The sequence below is a fragment of the Somniosus microcephalus genome, chromosome 2 (assembly GCF_052327205.1).
Source record: "Somniosus microcephalus isolate GS21.2 chromosome 2, FLI_Smic_1.0, whole genome shotgun sequence".
Taxonomy (NCBI): Eukaryota; Metazoa; Chordata; class Chondrichthyes; order Squaliformes; family Somniosidae; genus Somniosus; species Somniosus microcephalus.
Window position 1 is genome coordinate 228,805,817 of NC_140988.1, and position 21,380 is coordinate 228,827,196.

At 49.4% G+C, this 21,380-nt stretch overlaps 1 protein-coding gene across 6 annotated transcripts in view; it reads left to right on the forward strand.

Annotated features, from left to right (window-relative positions):
- Positions 1-821: 821 nt before the first annotated feature.
- Positions 822-21,380, forward strand: part of LOC147123253 (SLAIN motif-containing protein 2-like) — a 29,494-nt gene continuing 8,935 nt past the window's right edge. The window contains exons 1-2 of one of the 6 annotated variants that reach the window (XM_085969906.1): positions 822-1,556; positions 14,602-16,970. In XM_085969906.1, coding sequence (XP_085826032.1) covers positions 1,135-1,556; positions 14,602-14,671 — 492 coding nt within the window. In that variant the 5' untranslated portion in view covers positions 822-1,134 and the 3' untranslated portion in view covers positions 14,672-16,970. Of the gene's footprint in view, positions 1,557-2,799; positions 4,800-4,851; positions 5,184-8,892; positions 13,607-14,601; positions 16,971-21,380 lie in introns of those variants that run through there. The other 5 variants (XM_085969895.1, XM_085969909.1, XM_085969910.1 and 2 more) reach the window with 5 other exon arrangements.

A 21,380-nucleotide genomic window follows, 5' to 3' on the forward strand; every position in this document is an offset into this window, starting at 1 on the left:
TCTATATAGAAATTCTTCCAAGTAAGCCTTTCTTTCTGTTGGCTGTGTTATGCTGCTTGGATGTTGGCTGGCATTCCAAGTGTCAGCTTGGCTCACAGGTACTCTTACCTCTGAATTGGGTTGTGGGTTTAAACCCAACTCCAAGACTTTAGCGTATAATCTAGGATGATACTTCAGTGCAGTACTGATGATGAAATGCTGTATTGTTGCAGGTGTCGTCCTTTGGATTAGATGTTAAACAGCAACTCCGTCTGTCATTTCAGGTGGATATAAAAGAGCTCATGATACTTTTTCAAACAAGAGCAGTTCTCCAGGTATCCTGGTCAACATTTATTCCTCAACCAACACCACCAAAACAGATTAACTAGTCATTATTGTTTGTGGGACCTAGCTGTACACAGTTTGGCTGCCACATTTGCCAATAAAACAACAGTGACTACACAACAGCAATTTATTGGTTGTGGATTACTAAGAATGTGAAAGGTGCCATATAAATGCAAGTCTTTCGCTCTACATTTACCAGTGGTGTAGTGAGAACTCATTTTTAATGTGGAAGCAAGTCATCCTCGGTTCCGAGGGACTGCCTAAGAAGAAGAGTGCCCACCTCCTCATCTCGCTTTACTCAGGTTGCATTTTTCAAAGGAATCAGCTGTGGTTTGGGAAGTGGGTGAATATTATAAAAACTGTGACTTCTTGAGTGTGCACTGTCTTCATAAACGGGGAGTTGGAGAAGTTCAGCCAGTGGAAGTCCGAATTGATTAGGTGGTGGGAAAGGCACACGGGCACCACGCTGCTGCGTTGGCCGAGGGGCAGGGGACACGCTGAAACAAGGACACACAGAGGGGCGTGAAGACGTCACGCAGCTGGGGGGTGGTGCGCTGACGTCATGAATCGGGACGTGGGTGGAACACGCTGACGTCACGGCCTGGGGAAAAGAGGAACACGCTGACGTCACGCGGCGGGGCGGGGCCGGGCCAGACGACAGGAAGATGGCGGCCGAGCTGGAGTTGGGTGTTGGATCCGTACGGCTGTGATCGCAGGAGCCCGGCCGCGTCCGTCATGTACCGATAGACGAGGAGGAGAAGAAGGAGAAAAACTAAACACCAAGCGAGCAAACGTCGAGAAACGCGGAAGATGGAAGACGTTAACTCGAGCGTCAGCGCCGACCTGGAAGTACGGAAGCTGCAGGAGTTGGTTCGCAAACTCGAGAAACAGAACGAACAGCTGAGGACACGCTCCACCATACTGAACCCCAAACAGCCGGCTCCCTCCCCCGGCTCCGGCCCCGGCCCCGGCCCCGGGAACTCGTGGCAGCCCCTCCTCGCTTGTTGCCCAGACCCGGCCCCGAGTCTACAAGGGGAGGCGCTGTCCCACTTAACGCACCGGGGAGGAGCCGTGTCTCAGCCGCCGGGGTCTGGCGGTCCCGCCGGCTCGGGCTCGGCCTCGGGCGGCAGCGAGAGCCCCGAGCCGGGAGAGCGGACGGTGCTGGATGAGGTGGTGGCGCTGGATCTGGAGACAATGGTTTTGGAGCATGATGAGGAGGAGGAGGACAGCTGGTGAGTGAGTGAGTGAGTGGGAGGGCGGGGACTGTCTGACTCGCCCAGTGTCTGACTGGCGGCAACCTCCGACAATATGTCTGGGCAGAAGGATGGGAGTAACTGCTTCTCTGGTGTGTGTGTGTGATAATATAGAGTTACGTTCGTTGGGCTATTTTTGGAGATATCTTGGGATGCTATAGGTACTGCTTCGAGATAGATGACCACAGATCCGAGTTGCCCTCAGGCCAAAGGCAGAGAAAATGGAGCGCTGCTCATTGGGTGTCCAAATGCCAGTTAAAATTTTAATGTTAGTGAAGAACTAATGGTGCAGTTGACTACCGTTAAAAATGAAAAAAAGTTTGTCTTGTATATCGTTGCAGGTTACTGCAGTTGGTGTGGAGGTGGTTTTACACTGGGTGTAGCTGATGTCTGTAGCGACCGGAGTGTAAACAAGCCTTGTCCCAGCAACATAGATTCATGAAAATGTGCCTCTACAAATCTGCTGTAAGGATAATGGAGCCAGTTTTAATAATGGAAATGCAGGAAGCTGGTCCCAAGCATTTGCTTTTTGTGGGACTATGTATAGCAGCATAGATGTTTCTCTCCTGAAACTGGATGAAGTTATGTGCAAGTATAAAAGTGCCTTGTGATCATCTCCACAGCTTAGGTTGGAGAACCAAACCTGCACCTCACTGTTTCATGGCCTCACCTGTCATGTTCAACTAATGTCCCTTGGTGTGGAGTTTCCCTTTGTCCTGTGTTGCTGAGAATAAGAAAACTTTAGGATAATAGTGTAACTTGTTTGGGATAGATATAGGCGTAAAAGGTACTGAGGCATTAATGCTTTATTTCTCTCCCATATATACAGTGGTCCTGTTAAAATTTATTTTCATAGGATGATATCTTAAGTCATATTCTCATAATTTTAAATCCCCAGATATGACTGCTGCTTGTTTCTATATTCATAACTTATGTGAATACTGATGACACAGAACTAAATGTTTATTTATGTATAAATATGTAATTCAAAATATTAACGAACATGCTAAATACATGGTATATTCAACTGTTATATCTTCATCTAGTTTTAATATATAAGAGGTACAATTTCCTCCCTCCTGAACAAAATGACTCCTGGTGGGCCTCCAGTTCCATATGCTCCAGCACATTACCTACGTGACCATTTCTTGATGTGGGAATTTGGGGTCACAGCCAAGGTTGATCTACCTTATCTGACATTCACATATCTGTTTTCCATCAGGTATTATTCGTAATCAGGAGTGGGAACTTTGGCTGATTTTATTTTCTGCCCTAGCTCAGAAACGCTGAGGTCAGTTGTAGCGCCCTGAATGGTGAATTTTGATGACCTGATTCCCCAAAGTGACAGATCTCTTTCATCATTGGAATTTCTCTTGTAATTTTTGTAACTGCACTTTCATCTTTACATACAGTACAATTTGTATGTCAGTTTTGGTGTTTTCATTTGGTCTATTGGCAATGATGTGGGGCTGCAATGACTGTTAGAAAATCATTTAGGAATTAATGAGTTATCCTGTTTGTCCCTGGGCAGATTCTTAGACCAGTTCAATTAGAGATCTTAGGTAAGTTTTAGTTGGAAATCCTCACGTCAACAAAGTTCATTCAGACATATCCATTCTGAAGTAAAGCCAGTAAGATTTTGAAACTCTTTCACTATTTTGAATAATGACAGGTTCCTGCATATAACACATCATACATTTAAAAATGATCTACATTGAAATTTGGTCCAATATCTAAGACATTTAATATTCAATATTTTTTTTAAAAGCACTGCCATTGTAAAATTTTGCATCGATCTCCTGACCCTGGAGGAAATGCTGCTTTTACATTTGGGTGATTGAGGCTAGTTCAGTTATTTGACTGCAGATAGTTGTTTATTTGACTGCTGTTCTGAATTCCTCATTTAAGCATATGCGTTTAATAGATTAATCATACAGTGGACAGAAAGGCTAAAATCTTCTGTCTTTTTATTTTTCTCATCTACAACTGCCTCCTTTGATATATATATATATATAGCATGATGTGTGCAGTTTGGGCTGATTTGAGCCATCAGAAGCAAACCCAGAGTGACTCAAAATTTTGAAAATGATGAGCAACAACATTCAATTAAACATTTTACAATGTTGGGGTCAAAGGTTACCTTATTTCAGTGCAAGTGTAATACAGTTGCACAAAAATAACCCTCACTGGAATATAACACTTGCCTCTACATATTTTCAAATGATCTAAATATTCCTTGTACTTCAGAACATCCTTGGGCCACAAATATCTTTACTTAGCTATCTTAAGTAAGCTCTCTGGAAATATGTTTTCTATCTCCCATATAATCATTTGTGCTCAATTAATGTTTTCAGCTAGATGTTGTAGTTCATTTGTCCAATATTTCAATGCCTATCAGAACATTGCCTGTCCTGAATGGTGCTTTGAGTTAACTGCAGAGATATTGGAATTGGCAGATTTTATTTTCAACAGCACATGCATAAGTGGACCCAGAAACCTTCTCCAAAATATGGTAAATCTGGAATATTTTCGGGTACCTGGTTATTTTTATGAAACTGGTAAATTTAGGGTTACGTAGCTTCCTCTGATGTTTCATGTAATTGCTCTATTGAGGAAAAAATCCTTATATAGTAACCTGACTTGTGCAGTTTGACTCAAATTTTTATGAAAACAATATTTGGAATTCTACTGTTTAGGACAAATGACCTCTAATCTATAATACTAAGCAACAGAAAGTCACTTAAAGTTCATAATGGTGAGGATTTTTTCATATCTAAAATATTTAATTGTGTTTTGAATCACTGTGATCTAATCCTCCTTTTGAAGTTCTTTTAAAATTTACCATTTGGGACAAAATTTTAGAAAAATGGAGCAATTTCTTGGAATGCACAATTTAAAACCCCAACTGAAATATTAGTGGGTGGTTAAAAGTTATGGGTATTTAAGTAAACGTGCATTCATCACCACTTGCCATGTGACTTTCCAGTGCTGTGTGTATATTTCTACTAGTGTACATGTGTACTTTCTGTAGCCAGACTTCCATCAACATAGATGGAAGCCCACAGTATATGCCAAAACATTTTTGAAAAGTATTAATGTTTTGTCCTTTTGACCTTCCTAGAAATTGCTTTGCTACTGCCAAACTCAGAAGTAATTTATAAAAGCGTCTGTGTCTGATTAATCATCACTCTCCAGATTGGAAGAATAAATACTTTAATTTTACTGTTACTTTACTCTCTTTCTTAACATATACCTCTTCTCATCCCATGTGTAGTTACCATGATGTGGAGATGCCGGTATTGGACTGGGGTGGACAAATGTGAGAAGTCACACAACACCAGGTTATAGTCCAACAGCTTTATTTGAAATCACAAGCTTTCGGAGTGCTGCTCCTTTGTCAGGTGAAGTGAAGAGATGCATATAGGCACAGCATATATAGTCAGAGAACACTGCCAGATGATTACACGTAATCTTTCTAACTGCCCTTTATCCCACCTCGGCAGAGAGATAATCCAAACAGGTCAGTCAGGAAAACATTACCTCAAAGAACAATGAGGTGGGGTCACCAGGGGTCAAAAGTTGCAGATGCTGGGGTCTGTATGAAAAACAAAAACAAACTAAGAACAATATTAAAAAATATATATATTTTTGCTGGAAATCACAGCAGATCCGGCCACATCTGTGTAGAGAGAACAGGCCAACGACGACTCGAGTCTGGATGACTCTACGTCAGGTGGGGTTACATGTAGCGTGACATGAACCCAAGATCCCGGTTGAGGCCGCCCTCATGAGTGCGGAACTTGGCTATCAGTTTCTGCTCGACGATTTTGCGTTGTCGTGTGTCTCGAAGGCCGCCTTGGAGAATGCTTACCCGAAGATCGGAGGCTAAATGTTCTTGACTGCTGAAGTGTTCCCCGACTGGGAGGGAACACTCCTGCCTGGCGATTGTTGTGCGGTGTCCGTTCAGCCGTTGTCGCAGTGTCTGCATGGTCTCGCCGATGTACCATGCTCCGGGGTATCCTTTCCTGCAACGTATGAGGTAGACAACGTTGGCCGAGTCACATGAACATGTACCATGTACCTGGTGGGTGGTGTCCTCACGTGTGATGATGGTATCTGTGTTGTTGATCTGGCATGTCTTGCAGAGGTTGCCGTGGCAGGGTTGTGTGGTGTCGTGGTCGCTGTTCTCCTGAAAGCTGGGTAGTTCGCTGCGAACGATGGTCTGTTTGAGGTTAGGCGGCTGTTTGAAGGCGAGTAGTGGTGGCGTGGGGATGGCCTTAGCGAGGTGTTCGTTGTTATCGATGACATGTTGAAGGCTGCGAAGAACATGGCGTAGTTTCTCCGCTCCGGGGAAGTACTGGACGATGAAGGGTACTCTGTTGGTTGTGTCCCGTGTTTGTCTTCTGAGGAGGTCTCTGCGATTTTTCGCTGTGGCCCATCGGAACTGCCGATCGACGAGTTGAGCGTCATATCCCGTTCTTATGAGGGCGTCTTTCAGCGTCTGTAGGTGTCCATCGCGTTCCTCCTCGTCTGAGCAGATCCTGTGTATTCGCAGGGCTTGTCCATAGGGGATGGCTTCTTTAATGTGGTTAGGGTGGAAGCTGGAGAAGTGGATCATCGTGAGGTTGTCCGTGGGCTTGCGGTAGAGTGAAGTGCTGAGGTGTCCGTCTTTGATGGAGATTCGTGTGTCCAAGAATGAAACCGATTCTGAGGAGTAGTCCATGGTGAGTTTGATGGTGGGATGGAACTTGTTGATGTTATCATGTCGTCTTTTCAGTGATTCTTCGCCGTGGGTCCATAGGAAGAAAATGTCGTCGATGTATCTGGTGTATAGCGTTGGTTGGAGGTCCTGTGCAGCGAAGAAGTCTTGCTCGAACTTGTGCATGAAGATGTTGGCGTATCGGGGTGCGAATTTGGTCCCCATGGCTGTTCCGTGTGTTTGGGTAAAGAACTGGTTGTCGAAGGTGAAGACCTTGTGGTCAAGGATGAAGCGGATGAGTTGTAGGATGGCGTCTGGAGATTGGTTGGTGTTGAGTACTGAGGCTGTCACAGCGATGCCGTCATCGTGGGGGATACTGGTGTAGAGTGCCGAGACATCCATCGTGGCGAGGAGTGTTCCTGGTTCAACTGGTCCGTGGGTGCTGAGTTTCTGTAAGAAGTCTGTAGTGTCGCGACAGAAGCTGGGGGTTCCCTGTACGGTAGGTTTCAGGATGCCCTCGACGTATCCAGAGAGGTTCTCACACAGGGTTCCGTTGCCTGATACGATAGGACGTCTGGGTGTGTTGGCTTTGTGTATCTTTGGTAGGCAGTATAAGTCTCCCACGCGGGGAGTACGTGGGATGAGAGCGCGTAGGATGCTTTGAAGGTCTGGATCGAAGGTCTTGATCAGTCTGTTGAGTTGGCGGGTGTGTTCTTTGGTCGGATCTGCGGGTAACTGTAGTGTTCCTGGTTGTCCAGTTGTCGGTATGCTTCTTTGCAATAGTCCATTCTGTTCTATATGACGATGGCTCCTCCTTTGTCTCCTGGTTTGATGACGATGTTGCGGTTGGTCTTGAGAGCGTGGATGGCGTTGCGTTGTGCTCGGGTGACATTCTGGACTGTTGTGAGTGCGGCTGATGAATCTGGCGTTGATGCATCTCCTGACAGCTTGAGCATACATGTCAAGCTTAGGGCAGCGACCCTCCGGAGGGGTCCTCAGAATCGGTTTCATTCTTGGACACACGAATCTCCATCAAAGACGGACACCTCAGCACTTCACTCTACCGGAAGCCCACGGACAACCTCGCGATGCTCCACTTCTCCAGCTTCCACCCTAACCACGTTAAAGAAGCCATCCCCTATGGACAAGCCCTGCGAATACACAGGATCTGCTCAGACGAGGAGGAACGCGATGGACACCTACAGACGCTGAAAGACGCCCTTGTAAGAACGGGATATGACGCTCAACTCGTCGATCGACAGTTCCGACAGGCCACAGCGAAAAATCGCAGAGACCTCCTCAGAAGACAAACACAGGACACAACCAACAGAGTACCCTTCGTCGTCCAGTACTTCCCCGGAGTGGAGAAACTACGCCATGTTCTTCGCAGCCTTCAACATGTCATCGATGACGACGAACACCTCGCTAAGGCCATTCCCACGCGACCACTACTAGCCTTCAAACAGCCGCCTAACCTCAAACAGACCATCGTTCGCAGCAAACTACCCAGCTTTCAGGAGAACAGTGACCACGACACCACACAACCCTGCCATGGCAACCTCTGCAAGACATGCCAGATCATCAACACAGATACCATTATCACACGTGAGGACACCACCCACCAGGTACATGGTACATACTCATGTGACTCGGCCAACGTTGTCTACCTCATACGTTGCAGGAAAGGATGCCCCGGAGCATGGTACATCGGCGAGACCATGCCGACAACGGATGAACGGACACCGCACAACAATCGCCAGGCAGGAGTGTTCCCTCCCAGTCGGGGAACACTTCAGCAGTCAAGAACATTTAGCCTCCGATCTTCGGGTAAGCATTCTCCAAGGCGGCCTTCGAGACACACGACAACGCAAAATCGTCGAGCAGAAACTGATAGCCAAGTTCCGCACTCATGAGGGCGGCCTCAACCGGGATCTTGGGTTCATGTCACGCTACATGTAACCCCACCTGACGTAGAGTCATCCAGACTCGAGTCGTCGTTGGCCTGTTCTCTCTACACAGATGCGGCCAGACCTGCTGTGATTTCCAGCAAAAAAAAAAATTTTTTATATTGTTCTTAGTTTGTTTTTTGTTTTTCATACAGACCCCAGCATCTGCAACATTTGACCCCTGGTGACCCTACCTCATTGTTCTTTGATGTAATGTTTTCCTGACTGACCTGTTTGGACACCATCCACACCTTTGATTGCTGTGATTATCTCTCTGCCGAGGTGGGATAAAGGGCAGTTAGAAAGATTACGTGTAATCATCTGGCAGTGTTCTCTTCTGACTATATATGCTGTGCCTATATGCATCTCTTCACTTCACCTGATGAAGGAGCAGCGCTCCGAAAGCTTGTGATTTCAAATAAAGCTGTTGGACTATAACCTGGTGTTGTGTGACTTCTCACGTAGTTAATTTGCATAGTGTTAACTGCTGTAATTACAGTTGGTGGGCTGAGGTTGGTATTGTAGTGTATGTGCCTTTAAGAGCCCCATGTGTACTGTAATACCGGTAATGGCCACTCGGGCTATATAAGCCTGTATATTGTGTTGTATCAGTTAGTTCCCCTCCAGACTTTGTTTAGTAAACACCTATGAAACCAACTCCTGTCTTCAGTGTCTCTATCAACACACAGACACAACAGTGGCGAGGAATTGGAAACGGACTTACCTGCAATTCGGCAGCCCCTCAAGAACATCGATTCCTCTGGCGTCCAAAGTTGAAGAAAAATCAAGAAAAAGAAAAAGCTGTGGTTTCACCAGCTAGCCAAGCTGGTGGCAGGTACTGCAATAATCCTTCCTGCGCGTCGGGCTGGGGCTCCAGCGGCTGGCTCTACAGCTAGGCCAAGCAGCGAAAGCGGAGGCAAGCAGTAACAGACGGGGAGGGAGCACTCGGGAGACGGCCGGCGCTGCAAGCAGGTCAGCGTTCAGACCTAGAGAGAGAGTCCGGCGGGAACGAGTCTCCAACTGTAAATAAATAAATAAAAAGAACGGAAACAGCGTTGTCATCGGCAGCAGCGGCGGGGAAGCGCCATATCTTTTCTGCAGAAAAGAAAGAAAAGCACGGGAAGCGCCATTTTATTTCTACGATGCCTAAGTCTGGCAATATTGATGCTTTTGATAACAAGATAGAGGATTGGACCACATGTGGAAAGAGTGGAGGTATATTGCACCGCAAATGGAATAGAAGATGAAAAAAAAGCTTCAGTACTGCTGAATCTAATGGGCGCAAAGACATACGGGCTGTTACAAAATTTAATCACTCCAGCCAAACCAAAGGACAAGAATTTTAAAGAAATTGTTGATACCCTACAGGAGCACTTAAACCCAACGCCGCTGCTGATAGCGGAACGATTCAAATTCTTCAAGAGAAATCAACACAAGAATGAAAGTAACGCTGATTACCTCACCGAATTAAGAAAGCTATCAAAACACTGCCAATTCGGGGCAGGACTAGCAGATTATCTTCAAGACAAATTCGTCTGCGGTCTCCTAAGTGAAGGAACACAGAAAAGGCTGCTTTCTGAAAAAGATTTAACACTGGACAAGGCTTTCAGTATGGCTGTATCATACGAAGCAGCCGCAAGAGGAGCTGCAGAGATACAACAAAAGACACAGGACTTCGGCACCCATGAAATGACACAGGGTTTCGAGAGATGTTATCGCTGCGGCAGATCCACCCATGACCAGAGGGACTGCTGGTTCAAGGACAAAGCATGCAGGCAATGCGGAAAGATTGGACACATTGCACGGGTATGCCGATCTGGACAAAAAAAATCCACAGACAGGAAAAAAAAAAATCAATAAAGAAAAGTACAGAAAGGTGCAAATGATGACGGACAGTAGCTCCGAAGACCAGAAGAGCGATAGCGACTCCGAAAACAAGAGACTAAGCTGTCTCAAATTACATAATGTAATTGCCAAAGACGACTACCAGACCATTTGGGGGTTACCCTCACGATAGCAGGGCCCCCAGTTAAAATGGAGCTAGATACAGGATCAGCTCTGACCGTCATAAATCGACGGGATTACGAGCGGCTATTTCCGCATATACCTTTAAAAGAGACATCCATTATCTTGAAAACATATACGGGGCAGAAAGTATACCCCAAAGGAAAAATAAGGGTGCCTGTTGTATACAACGGCAAGGAAATACAGAAGTTGTATTTATACATTCTACAAGATGGTGGCCACCGCTGTTGGGACGTGAATGGATCAGGAAAATACGTTTAGACTGGCACTCCATTCAGGCACTGACGGTGACCAGTAAGAAAAAAAACGATGATGACGTCATACCTGAACGATTAAAAGACATCTTGGCCAACGCCAAAGAAGTGTTTCAAGAGAAACTAGGAACCTTGAAAGGCATCACCGCCTCAATAAAAGTGGAAGATGCAGCAATTCCCAAGTTTTTTAAGGCAAGGCCGGTGCCATACGCAATTCGTCCAGCAGTCGAGGCAGAGCTGGAGAATTTGGAAAAGGCAGGCGTATTATCCAAAATAGATTGGAGCGAGTGGGCAACACCAATCGTTCCAGTCATGAAGAAAGCATTGAATAATGGTAAATCTGAAGAACAGAGAAAAATTCGCATCTGTGGAGACTTCAAGGTGACTGTAAACCTGGTCCTTCACACGGTACAGTATCCTCTTCCGAGGATAGAAGATATTTTCGCCTCACTATCCAGAGGGAAACGTTTCACCAAAATTGATTTGGCACAGGCATATCTACAGATGGAGGTTGAAGAGGCCTCTTTTTAAAAAAAAAAAAAAAAAAAAAAATCTCACGATAAATACACACAAAGGTCTGTACCAGTACAATCGACTGGCTTTCGGAGTAGCATCCGCTCCAGCTATCTGGCAAAGAGCTATGGAGCAAGTCCTCCAAGGGATTCCGGGGACTCAGTGCTACCTAGACGACATCCTTGTAACAGGAGAAAACGACAACGAGCACCTTGCCAATTTGGAGCAGGTGCTCACTAGGCTGAGAGAACGGGGCCTCCGAGCAAATCGCCACAAGTGCGAATTTTTCCAAAATCAAATATCATATTGTGGCCACATAATTAATAAGGAAAGGTTGCATAAGTCACCTGAAAAAATTGAAGCGGTCATAAAAGCCCCAGCACCTGAAAATGTTTCACAATTAAGGTCGTTCCTGGGATTAATAAATTACTATCATAAATTTTTACCAAACTTATCAACTCTTCTACACCCTCTTAATGAACTGCTACAAACAGGAGTAATTTGGAAATGGAGCGAAGACTGTAAACGTGCCTTCCATAAATGCAAAGACTTAATCACGTCCAAAGAAGTTTTGGCTCATTACAACCCATCACTGCCAATCAGACTGGCATGCGATGCATCCTCTTATGGCGTAGGAGCAGTATTATCGCATAAATTCCCCGATGGCTCGGAACGGCCGATAGCTTTTGCGTCATGCTCATTGAACTCAGCTGAGTGTAACTATGCCCAAATCGACAGGGAAGCACTCAGGCTGGTATGGGGAGTGAAGAAATTCAACCATTACCTACACGGACAAAAATTTACCTTGTTGACTGACCATCAACCCCTCATCTCCATATTCAACCCTAAAAAGGGTGTTCCCATTATGACAGCGCAAAGGCTACAGAGGTGGTCCCTTTTTCTAGGGGCACACCAATATGACATAGAATATAAAGGATCAAAACAGCATGGGAATGCTGACGGGTTATCGCGCCTACCGTTGCCAACGGTAGAAGAAGCACCTACCGTAGACCCAGTGGAGATTTTCCACTCTACCATAGTCGAATGTCTACCAGTAACAAATTCTGCCATTGAAAGGGAAACTAGAAATGACCCGACTCTCTCACGAGTCTACGATTTAACAGTGAAGGGATGGCCAGCACATGGCGAACCACTGTTGCCAGCATTCTCGCAAAGAAGAGAACAGCTGTCAGTGTGCCGAGGAACCTTGATGTGTGGATCCAGAGTGGTGATTCCACCCAAACTCCAGGATAAAGTTCTAAAGGAGCTTCACGAGGGGCATCTGGGTGGAGTGAAAATGAAGAACCTAGCCAGGGCGTTTGTATGGTGGCCAGGTATCGATGGAGACATCGAAGAAATGACCAAGAGCTGCCTAGGATGCCAGAAGGTCCAAAACGCTCCACCCCAAGCCCCTCTACATCCATGGGAGTGGCCCTCATCTCCCTGGCAAAGGGTACACATCGACTTTGCTGGTCCATTTATGGACTCAATGTTCTTAATCGCGGTTGATGCACACTCCAAGTGGCCGGAGGTAATAAAGATGTCCTCCACCACCACGGAAAAAACCATCACAGTATTAAGGACCATATTTGCCAGGAATGGGCTGCCTGAACAGATCTGTTCTGATAATGGACCGCAATTTGTGTCCGAAGAATTCAGGAAGTTCTTAAAAAACAATGTGGTTAAGCACTACACGTCCGCCCCATACCATCCCGCCACCAATGGATTGGCTGAAAGGTTTGTCCAGACCTTCAAGAAGGCCATAAAGGCCATGGGTAATGAAGACATAAAACTTCAGCAGAAGGTGGATAACTTCTTGTTCGCATACAGGAATGCAACACATATGGTTACAAACCAAACTCCCGCCATGATGTTCTTCAATAGAAGCCTAAGATGCCGGCTGGATTTGATCAAGCCCAACATCAGAAGGGACGTGGAGAACCGGCAATTTCAAGGCATGAATGAAAGGCCAACTAGAACCTTCCAGATAGGTCAACAAGTTTTGGCCCGGGACTACCGTACCGAGAAATGGCAGCCTGGAACTATCTGCACACGACTAGGACCGCTGATGTATACCGTGGACATCGGAGAAAGCATAATAAGGCGCCATGCTGACCAAATCATAGAGTCATCCGAAAAGGGACAACCTACACCACAACTCTATACGCCTAACGATGAAGTAGAGATACCCATATCTACCTCCGATCCGGTGATACTGGAACCCGATGAACCCGACACTGGCATTCAAGCCGAATCAGCCTTGCCAAAAGAACCTACTGCACCACCAGAAACTACGACACCACCGAGGCGTTATCCGGACCGAGTCAGGAAGTCTCCAGAGCGACGGACTTATAATTAATTAACTGCAGCAATGTGCAGATTATTTTTCTTGTAACATGTAATTAATAATTACTTAATAAAATATTATGTACTGGTTGGCTAAAAGGGGAGGAATTGTAGTGTATGTGCCTTTAAGAGCCCCATGTGTACTGTAATACCAGTAATGGCCACTCGGGCTATATAAGCCTGTATATTGTGTTGTATCCGTTAGTTCCCCTCCAGACTTTGTTTAGTAAACACCTATGAAACCAACTCCTGTCTTCAGTGTCTCTATCAACACACAGACACAACAGGCATTGCCATCCAAGGCCAGTAGGGAAATAATACCACCCACCTAGTTTGCAGATTTATGTAATTTGTGATTAGTGGTTTTCTCGTGACCTAGGGGAAAATGAATCATTACTCATACATTGCAAGATTTCATTGGCCTAGAAATTGGGTATAGCCCCGCTTGGGGCGTTAGAATTGGCGGAGCGCAAATTTTATAGCCAGGCGCAACTTATCGACACCTCGTGCGATATTGGGTTGCAGCGCCCCAAAGTTGATTGAGGCGTGAGTTTAGGCGTTACACGGGGCACCTAAGGCGCTAACATGCCGGCGCAACCCAATATCGGGGCGTCCAGCCGCAGCGCAGGTGCTCTCAATTACCCATGACCACGAGACTTGCAGGCGCCGGCCAGCTCTTAAAGGGGTGGGTCAGGCAGCTCCAGCATCCGCACTCTGCGCCTTGTAGGCCTGCAAATCGGTGCAGGCCCTTCTCTGGCGCAAAAAACTTGGATCAGATGGAGAGGGTGAGGCAGAGAGCAGAGCGCTTCAGCACTGAGTCTCTGGAGGAATTGGTGTCCACAGTGGAGCGCCGGCGAGATGTCCTCTACCCCGACAATGGCAGGAGGCCTAATCATAAGGACTACTGACGAGCTTGGAGGGATGTTTCTCAGAGGGTCAACTCCAGCAGCATGGCGATCAGGAGCCCTGTCCAGTGCAGGAAGAAAATCAACGACCTCACTCGGGTCGTCAGGGTGAGTGGAGTTAATGTAACCTTATGCATCCCTCCATGAGCACCTGACTTTAAGGCTACAGCGTGCGTGATACCCCAATGGCCATCTGTCAGCAAGCACCCATGGCCCTTTCTGGTCACACACATCCACATTTGACTCGGCATCATGTAAGGGCTGTTCCACCATGGGGGGCATGAGATGATAATTCAGTGCATCATGTAACATCACTTCCCGTCCTTTGCCCTGCAGGCCAAGCTGCCGCAGAACCGAACGGAGCAGCTTCGCACCGGAGGAGGCCGTCCTCAAGTGGAGCCTCTGACTGATCTGGAGGAGAGAGTCCACCAGATTGTGGGAGGACGTCTGAGTGGTCCTGTCACCACTGCAGCTGCCGACTGATATACCTATCAATTCATCCAATGAAAAGCGACGAGTTAAGAAAGTAACTATAGGTTTTTATTGGCTAAATAACAGAGCCCACCCTCGTGGGTGATCGGATACAACAAGGAGGAATGCCAGCCAGTCGACTACCTTTATACCTGGGCAGGTAGGTGGAGTCATGGGCGGAGTCAGCAGTGGTCAGCCCAGGTATAGCAGCGTGACAAGAGGCGACCTCGTATAGTGATACAACAGTGTGAACAGTGATAACCATAGAGTAACGATATAACAGTGATAACTATAGTGAACGATAAAAGTGGTTTACCACATTCACCCCTTGTTTAGATTTGAGTCCGGCGGGGTGAAGTGTACTACCAGTTCTGGTATGTCAGTCTGTCCGGAGGCCTCGTAAGCCTTTCTGATCGTCGCAGCGGCGGTGTTACATTATCCGGTGTTAATGCTGGTGTCTGCGTGGTCGGCGAAGGCTCGTGGGGTTCCGGCATGCCGTCTACCTGGGCTGGAATTGGGGGGGTGGTGGGGGGGGGGTGAAGGTGGTGTCTCCGGAGTGCCCGAGGGTGCGAGGTCTCGTAAGGAGACTGTGTCCTCCCGCCCGTCTGGGTATGCCACATAGGCGTACTGGGGGTTGGCGTGCAGGAGGTCCACCCTCTCGACCAGGGGGTCCGTTTAATGGGCCCTCACGTGCTTTCGCAGCAAGACGGGCCCCGGAGAGGTCAGCCAGGTTGGTAGCGTGGTTCCCGTAGTCGACTTCCTGGGGAAAGCAAACATTCCTTCATGGGGGGTGGCGTTGATGGCAGTGCAAAGTAGTGACCGGGTGGAATGCAGCGCTGCCGGGAGGACTTCCTGCCAGCGGGAGGTTGGGAGGCCCTTAGACTTTAAGGCTAAGAGGACGGCATTCCATACCGTCGCGTTCTCTCTTTCCACCTGGCCGTTCCCTCGGGGGTTGTAGCTGGTGGTCCTGCTTGCAGCAATACCTCTCGCTAGTAGGAACTGACGGAGTTCCTCGCTCATGAAGGAGGAGCCCCGGTCACTATCTATATAGTTTGGGAACCCGAACAAGGCGAAGAGGTCGTTCAGGCATTTAATGACCGTGGTACTGGTCATGTCTGGGCAGGGGAAGGCAAAGGGGAAACGGGAGTACTCATCAACAATGTTGAGGAAGTACACATTACGGTCAGAGGACGGGAGGGGCCCCTTAAAGTCGATGCTCAGGCGCTCGAAGGGGCGGGTGGCCTTGATCAGGCTTGCTCTGTCCGGCCTAAAGAAGTGCGGTTTGCACTCGGCACAGGTCTGGCAGTTCCTGGTCATGGTCCTGACCTCCTCGATGGAGTAGGGCAGGTTGCGGGCCTGAATGAAGTGGTAAGGCCTGGTGATCCCGGGGTGGCAGAGGTCGTTGTGGAGGGTCTGAAGTCTATCACTTTGCGCGCTGGCGCATGTAATTCGTGACAGAGCATCGGGGGGTTCGTTCAGCTTACCTGGCCGGTACAAGATATCATAATCATAGGTGGAGAGCTCGATTCTCCACCTCAAGATCTTGTCATTCTTGATTTTGCCCCTCAGCTTGTTATTAAACATAAAAGCGACCGAACGTTGGTCGGTAAGGAGGGTAAATCATTTGCCTGCCAGGTAGTGCCTCCAGCGTCGTACCGCCTCCACAATCGCCTGGGCCTCCTTCTCGACTGACGAGTGTCGGATCTCAGGGCCCTGTAGGGTCCTTGAGAAGAAGGCCACCGGTCTCCCCTCCTGGTTAAGGGTGGCGGCTAGGGCGAAGTCGGATGCATCGCTCTCGACTTGGAAGGGGATGGACTCATCCACTGCGTGCATTGTGGCCTTGGCAATGTCTCCCTTAATGCGGGAGAAGGCTGCGCACGCTTCCTCCGTAAGGGGGAAGGATGTGGACTTCATGAGGGATCTGTCTTTGTCCGCATAATTGGGCACCCATTGGGCATAGTAGGTGTGGTAAACCACTTTTATCGATCACTATCGTTACTCTATAGTTATCACTGTTGTATTCTCACTGTTCTCACTGTTGTATCACTATACGAGGTCGCCTCTTGTCACGCTGTTATACCTGGGCTGACCACCTCCGACTCCGCCCATGGCTCCACCTACCTGCCCAGGTATAAAGGTAGTCGACTGGCTGGTATTCCTCCTTGTTGGACCCGATCACCCACGAGGGTGGGCTCTGTTATTTAGTCAATAAAAACCTTTAGTTACGTTCCTAACTCGTCGCTTTTTATTGGACGAATTGATAGGTATATCAATTTTATTGACTAAATTTTAAAGATGTCTACTACTGGCCAGCCAGAAGCCCTCCCAGAAGCACAGCCACAGCAGCTTTCAGACACCGGGCTACACCAGCCACACCAGCCGGCTTGGCTGCAAGCCCTCAAACCACCGTACCTGGATCTAAACCCACAGGCAGCAAACTCAGCCCTCAACTTCAAACACTGGCTGGACTGCTTCGAATCCTACCTGGAAGAATCCGGCGTCCCTCAGAGATCCAAACTAAGAGTTCTGAACGCCCAAGCGAGCCCGAGAGTATACGCACTCATCCAGGACACGACTACATACGAGGCCGCTATCAACCTACTGAAACAGCAGTACCGGAGCCCGGTAAATTACATGTACACCAGGCACCTCCTGAGATCCCGCCCGCAACAGCCAGGAGAGTCTGTAGCTGAATTTGTACGGGCGCTAAGAGCACTCGGCAGGAACTGTGACTTTAAAGCGGTGACGGCTGTTGAAAATACGGAAGATAATATCCGCGATGCCTTTGTGAAAGGCCTACGGTCCGACTACTCACGGCAAAGACTGCTTGAAGCTAAAGACCTCGACCTGGACAAAGCTGAAGCCCTCGCTCTCTCCCTAGAGGTGGCCCATCAGGACCAGGAGGCGTTTTCCAGGTACTGCTCGCGACCCTGGGACTCGGGCCCGACCCCTACCGCAATACCCTTCGCAGCGCCGCCCCCGGGACCTACCTCAGCGTCGGCATCCCGGACCCGACCGGGACCGCCACCCCCGGTACCGGCTCCGACATCGGGCACCCGCGATCGGGCCGCCGGCTGCTTCTTTTGCGGCCAGGAGAAGCACCCGAGGTCGCGCTGCCCAGCCAGGAACTCTACCTGCTCAACCTGCAGGAAGAAAGGCCACTTCTCTCAGGCCTGCAGGAGCGGATCTTCAGAGGCCAGCAGTGCCTCATGCGAACTGTGGGGGCGGCCATCTTCTTTCAAGGCAACTGAGGCCAGCATCCCCACACGTGAGTCATGGGGGCGGCCATCTTTGATCAAGGCAACCGACCCCAATAGTGCCTCATGTGAGTTATGGGGGCAGCCATCTTCTCTGCCATTTTGTCCTACCTCGTGGGAGACGCCATTTTACCCACCACGCCCGACTGCCCCCGGACCCGACGACCGCCTCGCCCGCAGACGACAACGACTCGCTTACCTACACACTAGCCTCCGTCACTCTGGATCAAGCCCGCCCACACCACCTGTCCAAGTCGATGATGGACATCAAAGTAAACGGCCACGCCACGACCTGCCTGTTCGACAGCGGAAGCACGGAGAGCTTCATCCACCCGGACACGGTGAGCTATTACTCCCTCCCTGTCCTGCCAACGCGCAACCGAATCTCGATGGCATCGAGGTCACACGCCACAGACATCAGCGGCTACTGTGTCGTGACCCTGTCGGTTAAGGGTACGGAGTATAAAAATTTTAAACTCCTCGTCCTCCCCCAGCTCTGCGCTGCCGTCCTACTAGGGCTGGACTTCCAATCCCACCTCCAAAGTGTAACCCTAGCATACGGTGGACCCCTCCCCCCACTCACAGTCGACAACCAGCGAATGTTAAACCGCCCACCGCGTAACACCTGCAGCCTATCCACCCTCAAGGTGCCGCCACCTTCCCTGTTCGCTAACCTCACCCCCGACTGCAAACCCGTCGCTACCAAGAGCAGGCGGTACAGCGCTGGGGACAGAGCCTTCATTAGCTCTGAGGTGCGGCGCCTCCTGAAAGAGGGCATTATCGAGGGGAGCAACAGCCCCTGGCGTGCCCAGGTCGTGGTCGTTAAGACCGGCGATAAAAATCGCCTGGTCATCGACTACAGCCAGACCATAAACAGATACACCCAGCTGGACGCATACCCCCTTCCCCGCATATCTGACATGGTCAATCAGATTGCACAATACCGCGTATTCTCGACCATCGACCTTAAGTCGGCCTACCACCAGCTCCCTATCCACCCCGAGGACCGCCAGTACACCGCCTTCGAGGCGAATGGGCGCCTATACCACTTCCTTAGGGTCCCCTTCGGTGTCACCAACGGGGTCTCGGTCTTCCAAAGGGAGATGGACCGGATGGTTGACCAGAACGGACTGCAGGCCACATTCCCCTCTCTAGATAACGTCACCATCTGCGGCCGCGACCGGCAGGACCATGACGTGAATCTGGAGAAATTCGTCCGTACGGCCCAACGACTGAACCTCACCTACAATAAGGAGAAATGTGTGTTTAACACTTCGCGCCTTGCCATCCTTGGCTGTGTAGTAGAGAACGGACTCATCGGCCCCGACCCCGAAAGAATGCGCCCCCTCATGGAGCTACCCCTCCCCCACTGCCCTAAGGCACTTAAGAGAACCCTGGGGCTCTTCGCCTACTATGCCCAATGGGTGCCCAATTATGCGGACAAAGCCAGACCCCTCATGAAGTCCACATCCTTCCCCCATACGGAGGAAGCGTGCGCGGCCTTCTCCCTCATTAAGGGAGACATAGCCAAGGCCACAATGCACGCAGTGGATGAGTCCATCCCCTTCCAAGTGGAGAGCGATGCATCCGACTTCGCCCTAGCCGCTACCCTTAACCAGGAGGGGAGGCCGGTGGCCTTCTTCTCAAGGACCCTACAGGGCCCCGAGATCCGACACTCGTCGGTCGAGAAGGAAGCCCAGGCAATTGTGGAGGCGGTACGGCGCTGGAGGCATTACCTGGCAGGCAAACGATTTACCCTCCTCACCGACCAACGTTCGGTTGCTTTCATGTTTAATAACAAGCTGAGGGGCAAAATCAAGAATGACAAGATCTTGAGGTGGAGAATCGAGCTATCCACCTACGATTATGATATCTTGTACCGGCCAGGTAAGCTGAACGAACCCCCTGATGCTCTTTCACGAATTACATGCGCCAGCGCGCATATTGATAGACTTCAGACCCTCCACAACGACCTCTGCCACCCCGGGGTCACCAGACTTTACCATTTCATTAAGGCCCGCAACCTGACCGACCTCCATCGAGGAGGTCAGGACCATGACCAGGAACTGCCAGACCTGCGCCGAGTGCAAACCGCACTTCTATAGGCCGGACAGAGCAAGCCTGATCAAGGCCACCCGCCCCTTCGAGCGCCTGAGCATCGACTTTAAGGGGCCTCTACCGTCATCTGACCGCAATGTGTACTTCCTCAACATCGTTGATGAGTACTCCCGTTTCCCTTTTGCCTTCCCCTGCCCAGACATGACCAGTACCACGGTCATCAAGTGCCTGAACGACCTCTTCGCCTTGTTCGGGTTCCCGAACTATATACATAGTGACCGGGGCTCCTCCTTCATGAGCGAGGAACTCCGTCAGTTCCTACTAGCGAGAGGTATTGCAGCAAGTAGGACCACCAGCTACAACCCCCGAGGGAACGGCCAGGTGGAAAGAGAGAACGCGACGGTATGGAAGGCCGTCCTCTTAGCCTTAAAGTCTAAGGGCCTCCCGCTGGCAGGAAGTCCTCCCGACAGCGCTGCACTCCATCCGGTCACTACTTTGCACTGCCGTTAACGCCACCCCCCATGAACGAATGTTTGTTTTCCCCAGGAAGTCGACTACGGGAACCACTCTACCAACCTGGCTGACCTCTCCGGGGCCCGTCTTGCTGCGAAAGCACGTGAGGGCCCATAAAACAGACCCCCTGGTCGAGAGGGTGAACCTCCTGCACGCCAACCCCCAGTACGCCTACGTGGCTTACCCAGACGGGCGGGAGGACACTGTCTCCTTACGAGACCTCGCACCCTCGGGCACTCCGGAGACACCACCTTTACCCCCACCACCCCCCCAATTCCAGCCCAGGTAGACGGCATGCCGGAACCCCACGAGCCTTCGCCGACCACGCAGACACCAGCATTAACACCGGATAACGCAGCACCGCCGCTGCGACGATCAGAGAGGCTTACGAGGCCTCCGGACAGACTGACATACCAGAACTGGTAGTACACTTCGCCCCGCCGGACTCAAATCTAAACAAGGGGTGAATGTGGTAAACCACTTTTATCGTTACTCTATAGTTATCACTGTTGTATTGTTATCACTGTTCTCACTGTTGTATCACTATACGAGGTCGCCTCTTGTCGCGCTGTTATACCTGGGCTGACCACCTCCGACTCCGCCCATGGCTCCACCTACCTGCCCAGGTATAAAGGTAGTCGACTGGCTGGTATTCCTCCTTGTTGGACCCGATCACCCACGAGGGTGGGCTCTGTTATTTAGTCAATAAAAACCTTTAGTTACGTTCCTAACTCGTCGCTTTTTATTGGACGAATTGATAGGTATATCAGTAGGCGAAGAGCCCCAGGGTTCTCTTCAGTGCCTTTGGACAGTGGG